The 19663-nt window shown below is 46.7% G+C and overlaps 1 protein-coding gene across 1 annotated transcript; it reads right to left on the reverse strand.

The window, feature by feature from the left end:
* Positions 1–4511: 4511 nt before the first annotated feature.
* On the reverse strand, positions 4512–18369 carry LOC134148356 (caspase recruitment domain-containing protein 8-like). Its single transcript, XM_062590336.1, has 11 exons — positions 17996–18369; positions 17331–17375; positions 16965–17029; positions 16501–16563; positions 15375–15436; positions 15069–15289; positions 13171–13430; positions 11514–11639; positions 10417–10561; positions 9713–9754; positions 4512–8274 (listed from the first exon to the last, which is right to left on the reverse strand). The coding sequence occupies exons 1-11, from the start codon at positions 18267–18269 to the stop codon at positions 8012–8014; spliced, it is 1566 nt and encodes a 521-aa protein (XP_062446320.1). The 5' UTR covers positions 18270–18369; the 3' UTR covers positions 4512–8011.
* Positions 18370–19663: the final 1294 nt, after the last annotated feature.

Consider the following 19663-nt stretch of genomic DNA (forward strand, 5'->3'; position numbering starts at 1 on the left):
AAGCAAGCAGTAATCTGAGTCACTTTTTCTGAAGGCCCGTATAAGCTAGAAAATCAGGTTAGTTGTACCAACGAGCATGCATAATAAAATTAACAATGTCCTCGCTTTCCATCTTAACTCTATAGCAAACACATCAAATTAAACAAATCAATATTCTTATAAATCAGCTCTATCTATTATTAACAATACTATCAGAATGCAAAATAACACCTAATAACACTTAGGAGCACTCTAACTCCATGTAAGAGAGTTCAGTTTTCCAGGTGCAATTCATTAATTTTGTAACTTCTGTATTCTTCTCTTGAGAGGCCCTGTGGGTGCAGCAGTCCACGAGTCATTCAAAGGTGCCTTCTTTATTCGGGGAGAGTGGGTCCAGGAACTTATTCCCTCCACCTTTACTGCAGTATGAGTTGTCAGAAGCAGCAGGTAAGGTCCTTTCCACCTTTCTCTTAGTGGTTCTTCTTTCCATGTCCGAATATGAACTAGATCCCCAGGCTTGAAGTCATGCACAGGGGAATCCAATGGAAGAGGGGTTCGTTGATTAAGGTATCTATGTAAAGATGTTAGTACCTGAGACAAAGACAATAAATACTCTCTCAACGTTTCTTCCCCTCTTACATGCATTTGATCACTTTGTCCCCCTATTTCATTAATTGGGTAAGGTTTCCTGTAAAGTATTTCAAAAGGGCTTACTCCCTCTTTTATTCTTGGGGTTATTCTTATTCTCATCAAGGCCATTGGTAATACATCTACCCATTTAAGATGGGTTTCCTGACACAGTTTTGAAATATGTCTTAAGTGTTTGGTTCATTCTACCTTGCTGCTAGACTGGGGTCTCCATGGAGTGTGTAATTCCCATTTCATCTGTAAAAATTTGGATGTTCCTTAAACTACCTCTCAGATAATGGACCTCGTTTTATTTCAGGATATACCTTCAGGAATCCCAAATCGAGGAATTATCCCTTTTAGTAAAATTTTAATTACTTCTTTCACATGATTGGTGGAGCATGGGAAGGCTTCTGGCCAACCAGAAAATGTATCTACCAAAGCAAGTAAATATTTAAACTGACCACATTTAGGCAATTCAGAGAAATCTATCTGCCAGTGTTGCCCTGGGGTTAATCCTCATCTTAGTTCTCCCGTAGGTGGTTTCTTCTGAATTTTGGGGTTATTTGCACAACAGATGGGGCATCTTTTTACAATAAGGTCAGCATTTGATAGCATCTTTGATCCCACAGCATATCTTTTTATGCTGCTTATCAAAGCATCTGCTCCCATGTGAGTTTCTTCATGCAGTCTCTTGAGGAGCACTTCCACCATTTTGGCTGTAGTTAAAACTTGTCCGTTCAGGGTGACCCACCACCCTTCAGCATTTTTTGTACATTTTAGCCTTTCTGCCAATTGATTTTCTTTGTCTGAATATTCAGGAGGTCTCATTTGTATTTTTCTACTGGGTAATAAAGCCCCGATCACCTGTCCTGCTAGTGCTGCCTTTTTTGGCTGCCATATATCTGCTCTCCTGTTTCCTTGTGCCACTTCACTATTTCCCTTTTGGTGGGCTTTGCAATGCATTATAGCTACTTCTTTGGTTCCATTTTGCTTGTAACAATCTTAATATGTCTTGTCCATACTTTATATTACTTCCTTGAGAATTTAAGAGCTCTCGTTCTTTCCAAATCGCTCCATGAGCGTGAACTACCCCAAAGGTGTACTTTGAGTCAGTATATATATTTCCTCTTTGGCCCTTTCCGATTTCAAGGGCTCGTATAAGGGCAATGATTTCAGTCTTCTGTGCTGAGGTGTTTTGTGGCAATGGTTTAGCTTCTACTTCTTTTCATTGAGTCACTACTACATATCCAGCCTTTCTCTCTCCATCTGTATATAGTTCCACATCTGGGTTCTACAAAGGTTCATCCTTCAAATTGGGCTGGCTGGAATATACTTGCTCTATAGTGGCCAAACAGTCATGTGGTAACTCTTTTTGCTCTTCACCAGGTAGCAGAGTAGCAGGGTTTAAGGCCGATACCACCTTTAAGGCAATGTCTCCTTGTTGCAATAACACAGCATGATATTTTACCAGTCTGCTCGGGGAAATCCAATGATGCCCCTTTTGATTTAACGTTGCTGATACTGCATGTGGTACAAAAACTGTTAAGGGCTGTCCCAGAGTCAATTTGCGAGCTTCTTGTATTAATAAGACAGTGGCTGCTATAGCACGGAGACAGGCCGGCCATCCTTCACTTACTTTGTCTAATTGTTTGGAAGAATATGCCACTGGTCTTTTCCAGCTCCCAAGCACTGGAGTCGTTACTCCCAAGGCCACCTGCTGCTGCTCATGCACATACGATTGAAAGGGTTTAGCCATATCTGGGAGTCCCAGTGCTGGAGCTTCCATCAATTTCTTTTTTATTTCATCGAAACTAGCATGGCATTCCGGGGTCCAATCTAACAATTCTCCTGGACCCTTTAGGGCTGCATATAAAGATTTAGTTATCAGCACAAAATTAGGGATCCATATACGGCAAAATCCTGCCATTCCCAAGAATCCCCTCAGCTGTCTTCTTGTGCGGGGCCCTGCAATTCGGCATATAGCCTCTTTTCTTTCCGATCCTAGTGCTTGTTGTCCTTTTGATATTTTAAAACCAAGATACTGGACTTCCTTCTTCGCAATCTGAGCCTTTTTGTTTGAAACACGATACCCGGCAAGTCCCCAAAAATTTAACAGACTCACTGTCGCCTCTAGGCATATTTGCTCTGAATCTGCTCCAATCAAAACGTCACCCACATACTGTAAAAGAGTGACATTTTTGTTACCTTCCTGTGATTGGGCTAGTTCTTTGGCCAAGATCTCACCAAACAGGGTAGGACTGTTCTTGAATCCTTGAGGAAGAACCGTCCAGCATAACTGCTCCTTCCTCCTCGTAGTATGAGTTTCCCATTCAAAGGCGAAAACTGTCTGGCTTTGTTCTTCTACAGGAATACAGAAAAAAGCATCTTTTAAATCTAGCACTGTAAAACAATTTTTAGTCTCAGGCACCAAGGCTAAAAGAGTATATGGGTTTGGCACGGTTGGATGGATATCTCTTGTTATTTGGTTCACTGCCCTTAGGTTCTGGACCAGTCGATGTTCTTGGGAGTGTGGTTTCCTTACCGGCAGGATTGGTGTATTGAATTCAGACTGACACTCTCTAAGCAGGCCATATTGCAAGAAGGCATTAATTAGGGGTTCCAATCCTCTACGTGCTTCTAGCTTGATAGGGTACTGATGCACCCTAACTGGCTTCGCTCCTGGTTGTAGCTCTGTTTTGACCGGAGTCACATTTTTTTGCTTTATCTGGCTTTGTTGAGGCCCAGACCAAGGGAATCACCGCATCCAATACACTTGAAGGGATACTTGCACTGTTATCATCTGGAGCTGATCCCATCAAAAGGCAGATTTGTGCTCTCCATTCCGATTCTGGAGGGATGTGGAGCTGCATGGAAGTCTCACAAAAGGTCACATGCGCATTCAATTTGCATGGTAAACCCTGTCCTAATAAAGGGAGGGGACACTCTGGCATAGAGAGAAACTCGTGAGTCAATTTAGTACCTCCAATCGTACACTCCGTTGGTTGCAAAAATGGCCTCAAAGTTTTCCTTCTCATAGCCCCAGCAATAGTGGTAGTAGTCTTACTTAAGGGTCCTTTACAACTAGTTATCACTGAACGAGTGGCTGCACTATCTAATAAAAAAATCTATAGTTTCATTCCCCAGCTTTACTGGAACCAGGGGATCAGCTGAGGAAATTCTAATTTTCTCCCCCGGTCCCCTTCATCCCATATTTGACTCCTCTAACATAATTAGGTTGGTGTTTGCTGGGCTCTGTAGCTTTGATATCCTTCTTCGATTTGGACATTCATTTTTCCAGTGCCCTTCCTGTCTACAAATTGCACCTTGGTTTGGACCCAAAGGGGGTCTAGGGAGGCCTCCTCCTGGCCTCCCTCCCCTTCCACCTCTTCCTCCTCTGTTACCTCTCCCACTTCCCCTGCCCCTGCCTTGGAATTCACCCCCCTGAATAGCTGCCAGGAGAGAAGCCTGCAGTTTCATTCCATTTTGTGTTTCTCTTTTTCTCTTTTCATCTCGATTATTCTATACCTTATACGCTATTTCTATCAGCTGTGGAATAGACATTCCCCCAGCTCCATCTACCTTCTGAGCTTCTTTCTAATATCCTGAGCTGGCTGGCCAGTGAAGAGCACATTAAACAGTCTTTGATTCGTTTCCTCATTTGGATCCAGGTCTGTCCATTTTCTGGCTGTTTTGCATAATCTTTCATAAAAGGCCGAGGGATTTTCTTCAGACCCTTGCTTTACTTCATACAATTTTGATACAGTCTTTGGTTTCGGAACCCCGTACCGAACCCCGTATAAAATTAGCTGTTGATACTGCCTCAATAGCTCCCTACCCCGGTTCCTATTTGGATCCCACTCTGGATCCTTTCTGGTGGGTAAATAGACCTCAGGATCCCCCTTTCTGTCCCTTCTCTCACCCTCTTCTTTTGCCTTATTAGTCACCAGCCTCCTTTCTTCTCCCATCAGGAAAGTATTCAACAGTGCCTGCACATCTCCCCAGTTAGGATTATGAGTTATCATAATAGTCTCCAAAAGTTGGTGCAGCTTTTCATGATTTTCCCTATATGCTCCAATAGACTACTTCCAGTTTAGTAAATTCGAGGTTGTAGAAGGAACACGTACAAATACTGGCAGCCCTCCTGGTCCCACTGCTTGCCTCAAAGGAGCCTGCATAACAGGTTGTTTGCATCTCCTAGTTTGGCCAGAAACAGGGCTGGACTCTTTGCTTTCTAGGGGGGGGGGGGGGGGATTCTTCAACTGACGTGGAATCGTTTCCACAAGAGGGGGGCACTGTCAGTGATTGTACATCCTCCTGATCCTCTCCATTCAGATTTTTTTCTGTTAGCACACTGCCCGCTCTCTTCCTTCTTTTCTATTGCAACCATTACAGATTCCTCTTCATTTATCAGTTCACATTCCCTTTGAATTTCTGATTCCCTATATAGTGACATAAAAGCCTCCACATAGGGTATCTCATCCCACTTCCCCTTCTGGCAGCAAAACAGCGGTAATTGTAATATAGTGTTATAGCTCAAGGTCCCATTTTCTGGCCATTGCTCATCACAGTCCAGCTTATACGTTGGCCACCACTGATTACAATATCCTCTCATTCCTTCTTTTGTCATCCGATCTCCTCCAAAAATATCCCAGTGTTCCAAAACACAACCCAAAGGGCTACAGGGAGGAATCGTGGATTGGCTTGATCCCATGTCAATTACCTCGAAATACCAACCTTATTACCTAGAAATACCTTTATACCCGTACCTTTGTGCGCACTCGGCTCTGACCCCTCTGGTCAATTTAAGACAACCCTTGCCAAGTGTCTATGTGCAACATAATCCAACATAATCTTCCATGGTAGTAAGTAAATTTTATACTCACCAATCCAGAGATTCACCCCCCTTTCGCCCTGGCACAAATATCTCTGGTTGGCGTTGCACCTTTGAGTCTCTTGTCATCCCGACTTCGGAGGGAGGTCGGAGGACTCCCCGATCAACAGGTCGGTGCGCGCTGGAGCTCGATCCGATCCAGTCCGCTGTCGGGAACGGCAAGATGATCCGGGCAAGGCCTTCTGGCAAGTCCCACCTGGGTCACCAAACTGTTGTCCCAAAATCTGGGTTCTGTTACCCGCTGTGCAAGCACCCAATAGACACACAGGGTCGAGGTATCTGTTTATTTCATTTCTGCGCAGAGATGGGGGCTAGGTGGTAAATCCACACAGCTAGCACACCTTCTCCCCCTCTCATTCTTGATTTATACACACTTTTCAGGGAGTACTTTATACAAATCTTTCCATTGGTTACAATTTCATTACATCAGGTAACCGCTCTGCGCTTTCACATTCCTGTTAATTAGCAGAGGAAGCGAAGAAGAGGCGGTAACATCATTATCGTGTCATTTCCATCTCATTATTCACTTAGGGGTGTGTAGTTTAATATGTTAATAAGCCTTAATGAACCTAAGGTCACTTCTGGGTTATTCTGCTGTTTTTGTCTTACCTAGCCCTTACATTCTTCAAAGCGCTGTGGTTTCATCAAGGTTATTTAGCCGGAGCTGGTTATCCTTTGCATTTGTCTCTCCCCCTTGTCCTTGAGTCTTGTTAACTATTTGCAAGCTTTTTCTCACAGCATTGCTCCAACAGGCCTATATGCCTGTGCCAAGGATAGGCAGGACTCTGTGTGGCTACATGTGTCTATTTATGCTGCTCATCTTTAGGAACTATAGTTTCCTATGAAGAGCCAACAGTTTTAGTCCTATATGTGCAGGAACCACAGATGAAAGTGGTGATCAGAAAAGGAAATGCAACATTGACTACACAAAGGATGAAGAGACATGCTGAAAAGACTATCATATCATGGTTTACACCTGAACACTGGCATGGCATTTTCTGGAAAACAAGACAACAGCAACATCAAGGTAAGGAAAATGACTAGGAGACAGCTTAACTTCTGCAAAGAGTCCGAAAATACTGGAAATGTTTAAGAATGAGAGGAGACAGCAGGGACTGCAAGGGGGATGAATAGAGTTAGGGTGGTATGCTGGAGGGAAAGGGGATGTTTATTGTGATACAAGAACAACACAACCTTTAAGTAAGTGATTTAAAACACACACAAGCTGTAGAGGTTGGTGACAGATACAAGAACTCCTGGCACCCAGACAAGTTGTGGAGCTGGTGGGAGGGCAAGTGTCCTTGCAGAGACAGCAGCAGAGAGACAGAAGAACTTTGGCACTTGACAGAATCACAGCATTAGAGAATGGTTGAAACTGGCAGGGATCCCTGGAGATCATCTAGCCCAAGCTCATCTAGAACAGGTTGTCCCCCCTTTAGCCCTGTAGTGTTGATTATGTGTTTCCTTTTGTTCACATCACCCTAAGGCTTTTGCTTGCCAACCCTATCCATGAGTCCCTCATATGGGTACTGGTAACTCTCCAGGTCAGCCAGATTGTTGGCAAAGGTACTTCTGCCCCACCTAATGATGTGGCCAGAGAGTAGGGAGTTGACCAGAGAGTGGGCAGTGAAAGAAGTCCAAAGTATGTCAGGTCCTAGTTTTACATGACCTTAAAGTCAGGGAAAAGTGCATTTTTAATAGCAGTAGGATGAAGTTTGTTAGTATTGTCAGTAGGAACACAGAAAAAATCTGATTCTGAAAGGGACTTTCTGTGTGGATACAGAGAACATGATTTAAAAGTAATCTGCTGGCTTTCTTTTTAATGTAAAGCAGCTACTAAAGATTCAGATTTTTACAAGTCTATATCTCATCTCTCTGCTATTTTTTGTGGCTTCTCTAGGGGTGCTACATCACTTGGCTGCTTCTGGGGGAATGAACGCTTGTTTGCTACTTCAGAGAATTTTGGTCACATGGGAAGATTAAGTTGGAAGGAAATGAGGTTTCACACTGATATGTGTTCGTAACTGGCTTGCTTTGTCTTGTTCCTTTGCAAACAGTTCTGTGTGGTAAAGCAGCTCACCCAAGGATCCTGCAGAACCTTGAAGACAGAGGTTGAAGTTGAAGCACCCTGTTGTGATGGGAGGCTTTTCTGCTAGGAGCTGGTTGGAGGCCCTCTGGAGAGGGCAAAGGCCCTACTCAGAGTGGCGAAAGGGTCTGTGGGAGTGGTGATAGATAAGGAACCAAGGTCTCTTCTCCTTGGGGCTAGTTCCAGGAGCTTCTCGCTGGAGGAACAGCATGACAGTGGTCTTCCCTTGCTTGCAAGTCATTCAGCTAAATAGTGCAGGTATGAGACCAGGAAGTTCAGCAGGCTTTAACTGATGCTTTGTGTCACTGATTTTGGACTAAGAGGTTAAGATTCAGGCAAAGAGAAACCCCTCCTTTTGCCTGACTACCCTTCTGTTGCTCCCTTATGCTGGACTGCGGTAGCAGAAGCTGTCCGTTTTTCCTGGCCTAGCTAGACTTCTCTAAGTCTTTCATGAGGAATGGGTCTTTTTCCAAGAGAATCTTGTAGACCTGCTCTTGGGCCTCAGGTCCTTTTCTCTCAACTAGCTGCAGCAAAACGCGGTTCTTCTTTCGACTTGTGTCTTGACTTCGTACCTCCTCTTCTTCATCACTGTTGATTACGTCTGCATCCCGTAAGTGTAGCAGAATAGGGGAGATACTGCCCATCCTACGACAAAGCTCATTCTTGTGCTCCTTCATGAAGACTGCACCTAACAGACACCAAGCCTATGTTACTGTGCTGAATGTGGCAAGATGGCTCCAGGTTAGTGCAGTACTGCTAAGGACACAAGTTCGCAGCATCCTAAATCAATTTACCTTGGGGTTGCTTCTCCTGTCCCACAGCCATGTATTCTCATCCTCTCCCCTGCACCAGCAGTGGAATTTAGTGGGCAGCAGGTGGATTCAGAGGGCTGAGCCAGCAGAAAATATCCCCCCCCCCAAAAGGATGAGTACCCTGCTGCACTGGTGATAGGAGCACTAGAGTCAGGGAGGGCAGGAACGCACAGCCAAAATTTAGGGAAGTCAGATCCATGGCAGTCCTGATTTAGATCAGCTTAAGCTGCTGAAGAACTGTCCCCTCTGAGTCCTACAGTGTCTGGGGATGAAGTTACTGTCTCTTTCTCCTCACCCTGCAATATTAGGAACTCTTAACTCAGAGCACAAGTCACTCAAAACTATGAAGTCACTTGGGATTGCAAGTGATTTGTAAAGAAGTTGCCCTTAGTAAAAGGCAGCTGCTGGCAGCAGAGTAGTGAATAAAGTTAGGGTTCAGTACCTCAGGCAGCACCTCCCAGCTTCTTGCTAGCCTCCTCTCATTCCTAATACGAGAGACTGAAATGGGCAGCTACCAACTCAGGCTGGACATCAGGAAAACAACACTGATATCTGCAGGTATCTGTCCAGGGAGAGTTGGAGGGGAGGCACTGTCCAAAACCTGCCTTCAGTCCTCTTCCCTGCCTGGGTCTCTGGTTGTCTTTGGACAACTTTTTGGCAGCAGCTCCATGGTAGGGTTCGGATGCGTATGTTCAGCCTTTGTGCTGCTTTCTCTGCATGTGTCCAGCATGTTGGCCGTCTGCATCCTGTTCAGCTGCTCCCCCCAGCTCGATCAACCAGGCTCCCTAGGAGCTTTTTGGGTATGTCTGGCCCACTGCAGTCTGGACAATGATGTCAGCCAACATTGCCTGAAGGGTGCTATAGGGTACTTGTTCCCAGAACACAGCTCCTAGACTGCACCCAAACAAGCATTTCCAGGCCCAGCCTTACTCTCACCTTCCATCCTTTCCTTCTGGTGCACTTAGGCAGACTCTAGTTCAGGGTGGTGACTCCATGAGCATTACAAGGAGTTGACAAGCCCCTGTCTAATAATGCTGAAGTGTCCAAATCTGCATGTATGGAAGCCAGACTGTCTGATTCAATGTCTGTCAGTGAAATATAGGAAAGCAAACCAGTTTGGAGGGTCACCTGCATGCAGAGCATGCTGGCAGAAGTATGGGAACAAAAGTTGAGGTTGCAGCTTTTAAGACTTTTTGTCCAGAAACTATCATAAGGATGAGAAAAAGACTGGTGTCTGCTTTAAACTGAAGGATAGTAAGTTCCAAAGAAATGGATTCAGAATCTAGTAATGCAGCTCTGAAAAACTGTACTAACCTGAAAGGGTCCTGCAGGCAGAGCTGGGAGGATTAATATCACCTGAAAGAGAAAGCAGGGATATCAGTGAATTTACCACTACTGGAATATACCACTACTGGAATTGAGACCCTCTCTAAAATCCTTTTTCAGTGCTTAATTTTATGCTAAGCCATAAGCCATTATTTCCTACCCACAGATATGTTCCTGACATATTTGGAGAAATCAGCAATAAAAGATCCTGGACTCTGTACATTTTTAAGTATTACTTCTAGAGGTAGATTAGCCTAACAGAGAATGCATTCTGAGCAGCCACATTTCTTCAAGTACTTACGCAAGAACATCATCTCTACACACCTCAACTGTTTTACTGTGTATTATTACACACAGACATGACTCTTAGCATGCTCCATCTCTAACCCTGCCACTTGCTGCATATATGGGGTTTACCTTCTTTCTGGGAAGCATGAACGACTGTGATCACAGAATGCATAAAGTCTGTTTGGATGGTGCACCTTGCCTTTTTCTAGTGAGGGGGCTGTGTGCCCCCCTCACTGTGTAAGTGACAGACATGGTAGTGTTAGTGCCCACGATAACTTCCAGAGAAGGGTGCCTACAGATGTCAGTGGATTTTGAATCAGAATTTCTGCGCATCTCATTCTGCCCTGCAAGAAGTACAGCTCATTGCCCCATCTCCTCCTTTCCTATGGATGTGCTGTTCCTACCTGATCTCAGTGATGCCCTCCAGACCAGTTTGCCATCGCGTTTATCTATCATACGGAACCAAATTTCATCTGCCATATTTCTGATGTAGATCTCAATAAAGAACTGCTGTTGCTTTGGACTCTTGTAGCAAAATGGCAAGAGTGGCTGTAAAGAAAAGAAGCAAGGTGAGACTCTCATCACATGGAGCTGCAGTGATTTTATATAAGCTATCCTGTGTTTATTGGCCATACCAGGAAGGGGGGAAAAAAACAAATGAAAATACAAAAGTAAGGGCTCTGCTGTGCTATCAATACAAGAAATGTTGTTTGGAAGGGACCTCTGTAATGTCTAATTTGACATCCTGCTCAAAACTAGGATCATTGCCTACTCTAGATCTGCTCAGCAATAGCTATGCCTAGCTGAGTATTGAAAACCTCAAAGGTCCCATCCAGCCTCAAACATTGTGATTCTTATCATGATTATACTGCACTACAGACCCATGAAAGGAGAAGGTTTTGGTAACCAGCCATGGATGTGACATTGGATTGTCACCACTGCTCTCAGGAAATCACAAATTCCTGTGCAAAAAAGTAACCACATTCTGATTTTTTCCAGCCATTATGATCTGATTGCCACAGAACACAGTGTTCAAAAACAGAAGTCCTTGAGCTGAGTTCCCTCAAAGGAAGAGGTCATGTCACATCATGGCAACAGAGGTAAGAAAAGAGTCTCTATGGTCCTGCTCCTATTCTGAAGTAAACCCACTGCAGACAAGATGAAAGACTTGGGACTATACCAGAACCAGTATATCTGAAATTCCTTCTTGATAAGCAGCTACAATAAGTGTGACAAGTCCCACATTGTGATTCCTGCCATAGAGAAAAAACAAGCAGAACCTTTATAACCTTACCAGCATGGCTTTGGGGTGGACTCCATGATCTATCTCATGGTATCTGTTGGAATGCATATCATGAAATATCTTTGTCATTTGTAACCAATATAGCTTACTGCTTCTATGGCTCTGAAACCTAATAATACAGATTTGGTAGCATGGCTGGAGACACAGACTTTTGATTTTTTTTTTGTTTTACTTCAGAAGAGAAACAATCTCACTTACTTCAGGTGTTATCACCACATGAGGTGTACTGCAGACTTGATAACTGCAGCCAAAGACCAGAGGGCTCTGGGGAGAAGGCTTGGGAATAAGCCTTGAATTCCAGTTCGTTTCTTGTTTTTCAATGGCCTGTAAATGTCAAGCATCACTTTTGAGAGGTACAAAAAAGAGCTATGATCGGTAAGTAGCTCTCACTACCCTTTGAAAATTAAGAGGATTAAGAGATGGACCTAGTCAGGACACGCAGCTGAATGTGTATTACAGGCAGTGCTGTGTTTTGGGGCCTGTCAGCTCTGTCACAATTACACTACTGCACACCGGCTGCTTCTAGGACCTAACCTGGAATGCATGCAAGATATTTTAAGGTCACTCTGTGAAATAAGGGCCTGCACAAAACAGGAGAACATCTGATACACAGTCTGTTATTGCTGCGCATGGCAGCAGCTAGTAGTTCCTAAATCTGCTCTGCTCCTCTACAGGGCTGCAGAGGGCTACAAGTGTTTCCACTAGCTGTAAAATTTGCTAATGATTCTCACGCTGTGAATTAATTAGTTCAGTTTAAAGGAGCAGGGACCTTGGCTCCTGTGACATGTCTGCTGGTACAGATCTGTGTTTATCTCTAATAGGCAGCTGAGTTCATATGAGAGGAGGAATTGAAAGGATAAAATATAGGTCATCAGTGCTCTGAGTTCCATGCTCTTTCTCGGATATACAGTGGTTAAAATAAGGAACTGATATGTAATTGCTTTCTTGAGGGTGTGAGGCATGAACCTTGGCTAGCAGTGAACTTTGAGGGGCATGGAAATTTTAACAGCACTTAATAGAAGCAAGACCAGCTTCCATCTCAGCTTAGTGCCCTTGCCTTAGTCTAGTGAGTATTAGCAGAGATTGTATTCTCCCTGCTCTAGCAGGTGTGTCAGGGGAGCCAGGAGGATTTGCAGTGCTGTATATGGGAGCACACCACCTCCATTGCCAAGCTAAGTTACAGTTAAGTTTAAGTTATTCCAAAGAAAAACACTACAACACTATCCTCTGGCGGAAGTTCCAGATGGGTGACTGCGGAATAAAAGGAAGGACTGAGCAGGAAAGGTCGATCCTTTCTGTTTGTCGGTTCTCAAAAAGACAGCATATATCTGCATGACACATCTCACTGTCTTCCCTGCTGTGGCATTAATAGAGTCTTCTGCAGAGGGTCACTCTTGGGAGACCTCTGTCCTTCTGCCAAATCTGGCTGGAGTGGAACCATGAGCTTGGGGGAGGACAGATGGGTGTTCAAACAGGGTGACAATGCAGTTACCTAAATCTTGTATCCACAGAAAAATAGGCAAAAATATCACACAAATATTATCTTAAAAGCTTTTGGTCTTTTGTACTTCATCAGTGGTTAGCACATTGTTTTTTTTCCCATTCCCTTGCTGACTGACACTGCAGTGCTAGCTCTTCCCTGGTATGCTGGTCTAATCAGGTAAGATCTGCGTTCCTCCTCTCATGGTCTTGCTCTGCCTCAAACTGCCTAATGTCTGGAGCAGATTATACCTGTTCATGCTGAACACCGGAACAAAACTAGGAGGGATCCCCACGTACCAAATCCAGTCCCTGTTACTGCAGCCACCCCATATGTCATCCTTTTTGTAAACCAATTATGTTTCCTCCATCTTACCTGCTTCACAGAGTTATCATCTGGGATCAGGTAGAGGTGAAGAGTTGTATCTGCAGCTCTGAGCTGCTGAAAGATCAGCACCAAGGAATGCATGGGGAGTGAATTTAAGGTTGAACGTAACCTTCGCCAAAACACACCAAGCAGTGAAAAGCTGGGATTTTCCAGGACAGCATAGAAAGCATTCAGCTGTGTTGGTTTCTCAGCGGTCATCCTCCCAGATTTAAAATGGGCAATTCTGCAGTTGCTGACATCTACACCTTCTGCAAGAGAGGAAAAGCAACAAGGTTCTGTTTTGTTTTCCTAATGCTATGTTACTTCTTTCTATTTAAGACTTTAGCAGCAGAAGGAAGACATACTCCCATACAAAATGGCATGGTCTGCTTTAGGGGCCATCTGTGTCCTGGGCTTTGTGGGGTTCTGCCCTGCAGGGAATTGTAGGCCTTTGGCAAACTCACTGTGGGTTCAGAAAACTAAATCAGAGATGGGAATTTAGGACCATGAAAATCCTCAGATGGCAACCGTGGAGTCCAGCATTCTCTGTACACATGTCACACCACCAAATACTGTGAGGAAATCTGTTACTGCATTATGGGTGATCCTAAGTTTTGATCACCAGAGCATCCTCAACTAGGGTGACATCCCTAGCAAACTTCCAGCACTGCAGGATGACTGTTTCCTGTGGCAGAGAGGTCTACTGCTGCTCAGTCACCCTACTTCTATCTCTTTGAATGTCTTCACATTTTGCTATTAACCTGACAGATTAACATAAAACTTGATAAATTAATATAATTACATGATTTTGCTTCATACAATTGTGTCAATGATGAGTGTATAGACCTACTTCTTGGCTGACACAGCTGTTTTTGCCAGGTCCTGGACAGGAGTTGGAGCCATGCAGCAAGAAATTACTTTTGTGGTATGCTCTGTTTCAGCTAAGAGGGCACAGGTTTGCCAGGAAGAAATGCCCTCTGCCAGCACATACTGCTGCCTGTGAAAGGGCACTGCAGCCCAGCCAGGCCAGACTGAGATGGCTCTGCTCTGTTGTGCAGTCCAGCCCCAGCTTAGCACTACTTGCAGTGACAGTCCTCCTTCTGGGCTCATTAACAGGACATTGCAGAACAGAGGATCCAGATCGAAGCCTTTTGGCTCCTCATGTTCACTGTTCACCTGGGTGAAAACCAACAATTTAATTCCACTTACTGTTCTATCCAGACCAATTCTATTCTATTGCAGTTGTTCTCTTGATACTGAGATAGTCCAGCCTGTGAACTGAAGAAGGTGACTAGCTCTTGTCACAGCAGAGGAGAGCAAGGATGGTGATAGTTGCCTGTGGCCATCTACTGCTATAATAGGCACAGAGGACTGAGAAAATCTCTCAGAGGGACTCAGAGGCTTGATGTGCAGCTGAACTGGGGTAATCCCTGTGGGTTATCACAGCAGCTGGGAGAACAGGGGGAAGTGTTCAGAAGGGGATGGGAGAAAGGTAGGAATGGGGAGAAGAAATAGAAGATGTGAGAACAAAGCAGGAGCTGGGGCTGCAGTGCCAGGGAAGGGACCACTGCAAAGGTTTAGTAAAAAGTGAGTGGAGATTAACAGAAAGGTTGAAGAACAGCAAAGCAAAGGGAGCACAGAGGGCTTCTGAGAGAAAGAAGAATTTGGTCATAAACCTGCCTGGAGAGGTCCTAGGGCATCTCCCTGAGGAGTCATCTTTCTAAATCACTGCATTGGGCAGGCCCCTTTCAGGGCACATGCTGGAGGAATCCCATGGGCGAGGTGACAGGAGAGTGTAAGAAGGCCTGAGAAAAGCTGGTCTGGGAGAATTGTTGTGGCTGACAGTTGAGAGTTGGCTGAGTTCAACAGAATGAGTTGAAGGAAGCACATCTCTGCAGCTGTTCTACCTGTTAGGCACACAAAATGGGGGAGATGCACAGCACCCACAGCTCCAGGATGCACCTTGATGTGGAACAAGGGTCCGGTGATGACCCATTCCTCTTGGTCATCTGCACTCAGATGCTTGTTCCAGGAGGCATATCTGTACTGGATAGTCACTGCCGAGTTCACCTCAAAGCCAAGGCCTGTTACAGAACACTGGAAGGAGCCTGCTCCAGGAAAGTGAGCTCTGCAAACAGGAGGGGAGAACAAGGTTAGGCCATGCATGTCTGGGGCTGTAGAAGGGTGTTTCTGCTTTGACCAAGAGCTCTTACCGATAATAGATGTGGCTCTTTGGAGAGGTTTGGACCATCTCTGGCGTCACTTCTGTAAGGGCCTGTAACACAAGTGATGCTAGCTAGTTTGGGATTGAATGGGATGTTGCATACTGGATGTTTCTTATAGGAGAGGGTGCTGGGAATTGCAAAGCGTGATGCAGCTTGGCCCATGGGCGCAGAGCCTCACAAGCAGCAGCAGGAGCAACAAAACTTCTGCCATAGTGAAGTTACTTCTCTGCTTCTTCACTGTTCAGAACAGACGTCAAGTATATGATACTGCTTTTACCCCTTCAAAACAAGGGACCACAGAAGTTTCTATCTGGTGCCCAGAAAAGCATCACCGTTGTCAATGAAGAGGTTGCAAAAGTCATTGACTAGCAACTCATCTCCCCTAAGATCTGAAACAAGAACTGGGCATGTCTGCGACACATAGGCCATGTGCTGATGTGCAGGCTCATGAGCCCTTTAAAGGCGATAACCATTGCTATGGTAAAGGCAAAGTGTGCCAGATAAATCCTGCACACAAGCCACACCAAAGAGGAGTAGACATTACCGGCAGCAACTCAACATGCTTGGGGATGGGAAGATACCATTTTTTTCCCCATTCAGCAGTAGGAAGAATAATGAGTGGATATGCAAGCAGTTCTTAGAGCCCCACAACTACATTTTTACACACTGATTTTTAAGTTGTATTTTTCAAAAAAAGGGAATTCCAGATAGCATTTTTTTTTCCTGAGAGGAAAAAATTTGTTGGCTGCTGTGTTTCTCATGAATAAATCCTGGGCTGTTCCTTTTCTGCCATAGTTTATCAGCAGAGAGAAAACATAGACAGATGAAATATTTAGCACAGAAAATAAATTCTAGATTCTAGTGAATAGAAATTGTCTTTTGATGAACTTGAAAACTGGGGTGATGCATGCTGAGTTAGCATAATGAAAAGACACTTCTGCAGGTTGAAGAATTATAGTGAATAAGAGGTTGTGAAGGTATATTAAATTTTCCACATTACTGTTGAAGTCAGCCCCAATCTTACTGCTATGCCGCTTTCTTGGAGTAAGACAGTGCCCTGCAAGGAATGGTAAAGCTGGCAGTTATGGCATAGCTGTGGCTGGAGAGCCCTTACCTGCCTCTTACAGTGGCATTCTTCCTGTTCTGGAGAGCCCAGCAGCACCGCCTCCTTGCTTTCCTACAGTAGTAGAAACCGCTTTTAAGGAGGCACAAGATAAGGCTTTCTGACAACATCAGCAACGTCAACAACGTTATGCATAGTGCTGACACTGACAGCGATTCCTCCAGGGGGGGAACAGGCTAGCATTAAGCAGTTGTGCCAGTCTGGTGTGTCCTCAGGGTCAGGTCCCTTTATTAGCACCGAGGGCAGCTTGGATCAGCTCCTGCCACCAAACACAATACTGTGGCATCACTGGGCATCAAGGGACGCCACTGTCCCCAGTGATGGCTGTGAACTGTTGCATGAGGGTTCCCATGGCTTGGCCCAGAGTGCTACAGTCATTCTGGCCTCTTCCCCAGCCCCAGGGTCCTCCTAACTACAGTCTCGGGCTTCAAGCTGCATTTCTTGCAACAACTCACCTCTGTATTCCCTGAGGCTTCATCTGTCAGAAGTGCAGAAGGGGACTGAGATTCTTCTTGTATTTCTGTGGTTGGAACAAGAGGAAAATCACTGTAATTTTTGGCCCGTGTTCTACAGAAGAAGCTGTTGCAGGGACAGGCTTCACCTAACCTTCCCTATGCTATAAGCAGCACTGGTCCCCTCTCGTAATGCCACATGCTCCTACATTTACCACAGCATCCACGTCCTTCTTAGGCACTGTGACAGTGACGTAGTTACCACCTTGCAGCAAACTGAGTCCCTGCAAGGACTGTCCTCCTCTACCAGCCCCACTGCACCAGATTGTCAGCCTCAGCCCTGAAGCAAGAATGGGGACATGAACTTACCTGAAGAAATACCACTTCCAATGGCTTCCAAGCTACCACCACGCACTGCACAACAGTAACACAAGGCAGAAGAGAGCTCAGGGCCCAGGCCATGCCAAGAGAAGTGTCCTCCCCCTCCACCATTTCCCATTCTGCCCATCCTCTTCCTGCTCTTCACCCCTTTGCTGTGAAGCCTCTTTCTGTGTGTTTTGTCCCACTCGCAGGGGCTGCTGGGTGCCAGGCATCTGGCCTGACCTGCCAACTAACTACTCATCACAGGAGAGCAGCTCACTGCAGGGCTGATGTGGGCGCAGCTGCCACCTCTCCTCCCCGTGAGCATGTGCATGCTCTCTGCCCTGCAGAATACGGACTTCTTGCTTAGCTTCCACGAGCAGAGTCCTTCTCAGTCTTCCCTGTGGTCTATGCCCGTCCCTGGTCCCTATTGTTCCTCCTTATTTCAACCACACACATGCCATGGCAGCTGTTTTGCGCAAGACGCGCGTCTGCATCCGCCTGGACCCTCCCCGCGCAGCCGTGCACCTCCCTGCTGCCGTGTGCTCATTGGGAGCCTCCTGGCCTGCTTCCCTGGGGCGCCTGCCTCCTGGAGAGATGTCGGACCTGCCCCCAGCCTTCCCCACTGCCGGGCAGACCCTTGCCCACTTCCCCCCGTACCGCCCCATACTTACATCTTAATACATAATATATAACGCAGTTGGGGGTTACTCCATAGTCCCGCAGACGCTTGTTATCCTCCATCTCTCTGCCTCCATAAATCAGCCTCACCTGATCAGGCGCGGGGTGCATCCTAGCCTTTAGCTCTTCCACTGTGTCATCCAAACGCACAGGTAGGTAAAACTCTCTGCCCCACAGACCCTTAATGCTGACGTGGAAGGTGGGCGCTGAGGCTGTAAACTGCTCCATGGTGCCTTCTGCTGACTGCTGTGAAAACCTGAGGCCCATAGCCTGCGCGTGGGGCAGCCCCAGCGAAGCGGGCAGCTGTCCGGAGCGGGCAGGCCCTGCGCGTCGCTGGCTCTCGTGGGCCTTCGTCCGCAGCGCTCCAGCCTCCGCCGCTTCCCGAAAAACCGAAAGCACCACATGACGTCAGGCAGGCTGCGCCGGCCCGGCGTTGACGGGCGCCGGGCTCTGCCTCCCCGGCCCGGCAGGCCCTCGGCCCGCAGCCCGGCGTCCTCCCCCGGGGGCCTCTGGCTGCAGGGTCCTGCTCTGGCCTGCAGGGATTCGGCACGCTACGATTTCTTCAGCCTCTTCCAAAACTCTCCTCTTTCTTTCTCCTTTCTCATTAGCTCCCTTTCCCCCTTCTGCCTGCTCTTGCTTTTTTTAACCCTTCTTGGCTGCAGTTCTTCCCCCTCCCCCCCTCGCTGCCCTCCTCCTCCCGGATTTTCTCTCCTGAGGAGGGCACAGGACGGCAGGGCAGGGCTGGGCAGGGAAGGGCAGGGCTGTTTTCCCAGGGACACGGGGCAGCAGAGGCTCGCATCCAGCAGCTACAGTGCTCCCTACGGCATTTCCCAAGTCTCCCGTGAGAGCAACCCACGCCGCAGCAGTGGATGCTGTGCCACACTTGCCGTGGGCTGGGGAAGGGTGAGAGGGGGCTGCTGGCCTCCAGCCATGCAGGGAGCTTGAATTAGGTCCATGCCCCATCCAGCTCCTGCCTAAACATGGGATGGGAGACCATCAGAGACAAGATCTGACTGCCTGTGTCTCTCACAGCTCTGGGTGGGATTTCCTCCTGGCTGTGTATCAGGAACTGTGGAGAAAGCTTGCCTGGTGCTGCCCTCATTTCCAGGCCCCATCCCAGCTTGGATGTAGGTGGATCCCAGCCCTGGGGCTGGCTTTGTGGCATACCTGACTGCAGCCAGTAGCCTGATGATGCCATTGGAGAGGCCTGGCAGGCCCTTTTCTTGCTACTCTGCCCAGGACATTGGGGGCAAAGAGCTGTGAGATGCTGCTACCCCACAGAGCCTGGGCACACAGCTCACCCCAAACCAGCACACAGAGGGGCCTACGAGTGCTGCTATGCCAAGGGAACAGTCCCCTCCAGCTCCAAGTCCTGGAGCAATGCATGTGCAGAGGGTACCTTGTCCTCTGAAAGACAAGCGCAGTAAAGGACAAGAGGAGTCCCATGCCCAGCAGCCATCCAAGCAGCTGTGCTTCGCTGCTGTGGAGTGGACATGGGGGACATTCAGCCTGGGCGAGGATGTGGTGCATAGCCCTGGGGAAAGCAGGCCTGGGGGTGTCAGTGGGTCCCTTTGGGCCAAAGAGACCTGACCCCTGAGGGCCACTGCTTTGACAGGTGGTGGCCAGTCATGAACTCGATGCTGACAAATGGGCTTTTATAG

Source organism: Rhea pennata, chromosome 17 (assembly GCF_028389875.1).
Source record: "Rhea pennata isolate bPtePen1 chromosome 17, bPtePen1.pri, whole genome shotgun sequence".
Taxonomy (NCBI): Eukaryota; Metazoa; Chordata; class Aves; order Rheiformes; family Rheidae; genus Rhea; species Rhea pennata.